Raw genomic sequence first — 6,000 nt, 5'->3', positions numbered from 1 at the left:
CAGAGTAGGATGTTTTATTATTGATATAATTTCAAATAGCAAAGTTTCTGATAGTCTATGATTTTAGAGAAGAAGTTTTCTTAGCAGGGCTGGCACTAGGGTGAGGCACCTCGAAGTGTAAAATTTAAGGGGGCACCAAAAACACGCAGTAATCAAGATAAATAACATTTAGTGTAATAAAAATATTTTATTTTATTTTAAAAAATACTTTATTTATTTATTTGACTGAGAGAGAGAGAGAGAGAGCACAAGCAGGGGGAGCGGCAGGCAGAGGGAGAGGAAGAAGCAGCCTCCCCTCTGAGCAGGACTCAATCCCAGACCCTGGGATCACGACCTGAGTCAAAGGCAGACACTTAACAACTGAGCCAGCCAGGTGCCCCAGGGCAATGTTTTCAAAAGTCAAAATTAATGCCAAAATCCATGATGAACAAAATACCGAAACTTTAAATGCTCGTATTGTTAATCTATTGCTGCACAGCCAATTACTCTTAAACGTAAAGGTTAAAACAACAAACATTTATTATCTCACAGTGTCTGTGGGGTTAAGAACTTGGGAGAGGCTTGGCTTAAAGATTCCGTTTCAGGGTCTCTAACTGATGCTATAGTTAAGTTGTTGCCTGGGGCTGTAGTCAGCTGAGGCTGGAGGTTGGCTCATTCATATGGCTACAGGCTAGAGGCCTCAGTTCCTCATTGGCTATTGGCAGGTGTGCTTGGCAGATGGGCCTCTCCAAAGGCTGCCTGCCTGAGTGTCATTATGACATAGCAGCTGGCTTCTCCCAAAGTGAGTGATATGAGGGATGAAGAGAGACAGAGAGAGAGAGAGAATAAGATGGAAGCCTCTGTCTTTTATAATCTGTTCTTTGAAGTGACAGACCATCACTTCTGACCTGGAACCCTGGGCCCCCATTTACTATTCCATGTCTATATCTTAAGAAAATATGAACTTTTCAACATCATCAATCTCCCTGGTTTGATCTAAAAACATCTGTTAATGATTTTGCCAGAAATCACCATCTTGTTTTACTGACCATAAGCCGAGCCTTGTGAGCAATCTTCTGCCATGAATGAACTTGTACCTTTGATGGTCCTCAGGTCCAGTTCTTGATCTTGGGCCTCTGTTATTCTTCAGACATCATTTCCCCTCTGGTTTGAACTGGAACCCAGTCATCTGCAACATATGTCTGTTTTGGAAGTCTAATCCAAAGGACATTGATGGTAGAAAAGTTAACCATGGTCCAATAGTTGAGATCTAGACCAGAGAGGCCATTGATAGTGGAAAATCAACAAATGCCTACTCTCTCAGTCTATAAAGAAAAGGGTACGTATGGTAAAAGAGTTAGCAGCATCTTGGATTCATGGTTAAAATACAGAGGCACTGATGATGAAATCATTAATAGAGCACATGAATTCAGATCAGAAGAGTGCAACGAAGTGTTGGTAGAGTTAAGAAAGACCCAGGTTTGAGATCAGCCCAAGAGGCATTGATGGTAGAAGTTAGCACAGTCCAGGATTTGAGATGTTGCCCAAAAGTCATGACAAGAATGTTCTGGAAATTTCTGTAGAAGTGTGTGTGCTACAATAGTGTTCTCACATTTGCCACTTTTCCACTCAATTCACAAATACTGAGAGGGTGACACTCTAACTCTCCAGATTGTTGTGCTGAGACCCAGAGAGAGGGTCTGAATGTTCTCAGGGGACCCAGCAATCTATGCCCAAGCTTAGCTAGGGTCTACCTGTTGTGTTTGAAATGCCGTCAGCGGGGAAAAAAGCCCTCTACCTCTTGTCAGAGAAGGCCTGCAGGAGGGATATATGTAGGAGTAGGTTTTGAAGGATGTTTAGGTTAGGAGTTCAGAGGTGAAGAACACCTAGAATTCTCTCTTCTCTCCCAAGAGTACGCAGTAGCTCCTAAATTCCCATAAAAGAGTGGTCAAGTGGCTGCAAACTGGTTGACAGGAGGAGTTAGGGGCGTATCTCGGAGATGTATTTTCAGCGAAAGTATGTTTACAATGTTTTCTAAATATTTTTCTATTGGCAGTTTGCTTAAAAATATTAGTTGTCCATATCAAAGGTTATTATTATTATTGTTTCTAGCCACTATCATTTTAGTGGGGTAATGGAGATTGAGGGGGTTTCAGTTCCCCTCTCTACCAATTCCAGCACATCAAAACAATGTATCACTATGACTCCTCCCCACTCCTCTCTAGTGGTATCACCCAGGAGGGGATCAACAATAACCTGACTTTCCCCACCTCCTCCCAATGGTATCTCCAAAGAGAGGACTGTACCACACTGACTCCTTCCCCCTCTTGCCCAGTGGTATCGGCCAGGAGAGGGACTGTACCATTCTAATTTCTCCTTTCCTCCGAGTGACATCTCGAGGAAACTAATCCTGGTTTTTCCCCTTCTCCCCAGTGGTATCTCCTTTAAAGATCTGGACACATCTCCCCTGCCCCCGGCACCTCTGCTTCTGTAAACTTTGCACAGAGCTATAGAACCCAGTTCCAAAGACCAACTCCTCCCGGAATGCTTGCCCTCAGGTTTCTACCCCTGAACGACGCCCCCCGCCCCCGCCTTCGGTGGAACAGCCCACTGTACGGAACGGGCGCTAAGATGGCGGCCTCCATGGAGGAAAGCCTCGGCACAGCCATGCTCGTCGCCCAACAACGCCACTCATGGACAAAGTCTCTGCAGATCCATAACTGCACCTTGCTCAGAGTGAGTAGACCACAGCATCACAGCCCTTACGATGTGTGCGAGACCAACACCCCCAGAAGGGGCACTGTCGCGGTGAGGACAGGAAACGGAAGTGGTCCTCAGAGGACGTTTAAGTCTTGTTGGCGCGGGGCGGTAAAGCGAGTGCACGCGGTTTTGTGGCGTGACAGTCATCAGTGATTTTGAGGTGATGGCTTTGTTGGCTTTTGGGAATGACGAATTGTCAGTTTGTAAGGTCCATTGGTGGGGAGTTGAAGAATCTGGTGAATGGGAATCTGTGGAGGTCAGGGATGGGGGCTTCTGGGGTAGTCAGTTTTTAGATTCCTTGCTGCGTCTTGTTTTCAAATCTTAATAGAGTGTGTTTAGATTTTTTCCTTATCAGTCTCCCCAGAGGTATGCTAATCTTACTAGTCTTTCCAAAGAACCAACTTTTGGCCTTGTTGATCCTCTCTGATGTACCTTTGTTTTCTATTTCCTTGATTTCTGCTCTTACCTGTACCATTTTCTCTTTAACTTTTTAAATGGGATGTTAATTCATTAATGTTCAGCCTTTCTTCTTTGTTAAAAACCATTTAGAACATAAATTTCTCTTTAAGAATCTCTTTAGCTGCATTCCACAAAATTTTACATACACCATCTTATTATTATTGAGCTTTGTGTTTCTTTTTTTATTATTTATATTACTTTAATGTGATGCTTTTTGGGAGAGTTGACATTTTTATCACATCTTATCCAAGGATATGGTATATCTGTGTGACTATTTTATATTTGTCAATTTTTTAAATTGTAGAAGTCCAACTCCTTAAATATATTTTATGTATTTCTTGCTGTCATTAGTAATGGGTTTTTCCCCGTTTTCATATGATCATTGCTATTATGGAGGAAAAACTATCTGCTCTTATAATTTTATCTGGTATCCAGCCCCTTTTCAAATTGCCCTATGAATGCTAGTAGTGTCTGTTTTTTCTATGTATAAAATCATATCACTGGCAAAGAAAGCCATATTGCCAATTTCCTTGCAATATCCATTCTGATTGTTTCATCTTCCATAGTGTGAGCTAGAGCCAGCAAAACAATTTTGAGTTATATTAGACATCCCTATCTTGTTGGTAATTTTAATGGCAATAGCTTCATCGTTTTACTTTTTAGCATAGTAGTTCAGGGCTATGTTTTGTAAATGATTTTTGTGATATTTAAGTGATTTACATCTTCCCTAATTTTAGTTGGAGTTGTATTTGTAATGTCTCCTGAATTGTGTCAAATGCTTTTCTGGTGTAAGTTAATAGCAGCACCCACCCCCATTTGTTGATTAATAAATATTATTAATGTTGAACCATCTTCTGGAAAGAAGAGGCTAAGAGCTTCCTGTAGAAGAATTCAAGAGGGATTTTTCACCCTAAAATGGCAAAATAATTAAAGAGGGCAGAAGAGATACCTTTCATTCAGATTACCAGGTTTCCAGGTTTCCTGCCTCCACAGTCACCCGGCAGGTCCCCATGGACAGGTCCTTCCTCTGTCCACCCCATAGGGCTTTAGCACCATTCGTTGCCCCAATTCTGCCGTCCCTGCAAACCCAGATCCACCTTGAACCTAGAATTGAGGACTAGGCTGGCTAGGTAAGGTGTGAAGCTCCCTGTGGAGCCACCCCGGAGTAAAACACTCTGAGGTCATTAATTTGACTTCAGATATCATGATTGTTTCCATAATCCACCCTAACACTCAGAGTGGGGGTTGCTGAACTTTGTGGTGTAAATGTGGAATGACACTGATGACATGGATACTGTCCTTTTAGGATTTCTTGGTGTCTCTGTGGAGCTGTTGAGGTTTCTCCTTACTGGAGGCTGTGGGATCTTCCATTCATTCTGACCGCAGCCCATATACCGACTCCCCTCCAGCTTTGGAAGGTGGGCTGAGACCCAGGGTGAACATGCCAGCTAATAGGAAATCACCCCAGAGGTTCCCTGCCCTGGTTCCAGGACAGCCTGGCAGATCATTTGAGGTAAGGAGGAGGAGCCTACTTTAAAAGTTTTTTCTTTTATTTCTTTTATTTATTTATTTATTTATTTTTTAAAAGATTTTATTTATTTATTTGACAGAGAGAGATAGCGAGAGCAGGAACACAAGCAGGGGGAGTGGGAGAGGGAGAAACAGGCCTCCCGCCGAGCAGGGAGCCCGATGCGGGGCTCGATCCCCGGATCCTGGGATCATGACCCGAGCCGAAGGCAGACGCTTAACGACTGAGCCACCCAGGCGCCCCTCTTTTATTTTTTTAAGATAAATTTTAATTTGGAGATAATTGTAGATTCAAATGCAATGTACCATTTACCTAGTTTCCTCCAACGGGAACATCATGCAAAACCTTGGTACAGTATCACAACCAGGATATTGACATAGGGAACATTTCCAACATGACAAGGACCCCTCATCTTGCCTTTTAATGGACGCAACCACTTCCCTCCTCCCCTGCTCCCTCCTTAACTCCTGGCCATCACTAATCTATAATTTTGTCATTTCAAGCATGACATATAAACAGAATAATACAGTGTGTAACCTTTTGGGACTGGCTTTTTTTTACGCAGCATAATTCTCTGGAGATTCATGCAGATTGTTGAGTATATGACTAGCTTGTTCCTTTTTATTGCTGAACAGTATTCCATGGTATCAATGTACCACAGTTTGCTTAACCAGCCTCTTGTTGAAGGACATCTTGGCTGTTTCCAGTTTTTGGCTATTATGAATAAAGATGCTATGATTGTGTAAGGATTTTGTATGAGATGAATGCACATGAATGCAATTGCTGGTTTGTATGTTAAGTGCATTTCAAACATTAATTAATTTTTTTAGTACAGCTTTAGATTTATAGAATAATTGAGAAAATGGTACATATAGTTCCATATACCACTCTATACCCCCCCATAGTTTCCCCATGATTAATGTCTTGCATTAGTGTAGTACATTTGTTACAATTAACCAATACGGATACCCTATTATTAATTATAGTCTACAGTTTATAGTAAGGTTCATTCTTTGTGTTGCACCTTCTTAGGTTTTGACAAATGCATAATGACACCTATCTGCCATTACGGTTTCATACAGAACAGTTTCATCTGTGCCTTGGCTATTCATCCTTTCTCTCCCTATGCTTGAACCTCTGGCAACCACGGTTTTTTTTCAGTTGTCTCTATAGTTTTACCTCTCAAGATGTCATATGGTTGGAATCATAGTCTGTAGCCTTTTCAGATTAGCTTCTTTCACTTAGCAATTTGCATTTCAGCTTCCTCCATGTCT

The 6,000-nt window shown here is 42.0% G+C and overlaps 1 protein-coding gene across 8 annotated transcripts in view; it reads left to right on the top strand.

The window, feature by feature from the left end:
- The first annotated feature begins 2,340 nt into the window (after positions 1-2,340).
- ZNF157 (zinc finger protein 157) overlaps positions 2,341-6,000 on the top strand; it is a 39,892-nt gene continuing 36,232 nt past the window's right edge. For 3 of the 8 annotated variants that reach the window (XM_078065404.1, XM_078065402.1, XM_078065405.1), the window contains exons 1-2: positions 2,722-2,899; positions 4,505-4,711. In XM_078065404.1, coding sequence (XP_077921530.1) covers positions 4,640-4,711 — 72 coding nt within the window. In that variant the 5' untranslated portion in view covers positions 2,722-2,899; positions 4,505-4,639. The other 5 variants (XM_078065401.1, XM_078065400.1, XM_078065403.1 and 2 more) reach the window with 4 other exon arrangements.

The sequence above is a fragment of the Halichoerus grypus genome, chromosome X (genome assembly GCF_964656455.1).
Source record: "Halichoerus grypus chromosome X, mHalGry1.hap1.1, whole genome shotgun sequence".
Classification (NCBI taxonomy): Eukaryota; Metazoa; Chordata; class Mammalia; order Carnivora; family Phocidae; genus Halichoerus; species Halichoerus grypus.
The sequence above is the reverse complement of the archived record's forward strand: the minus strand, read 5'-3'. Positions and strand labels throughout refer to the sequence as shown.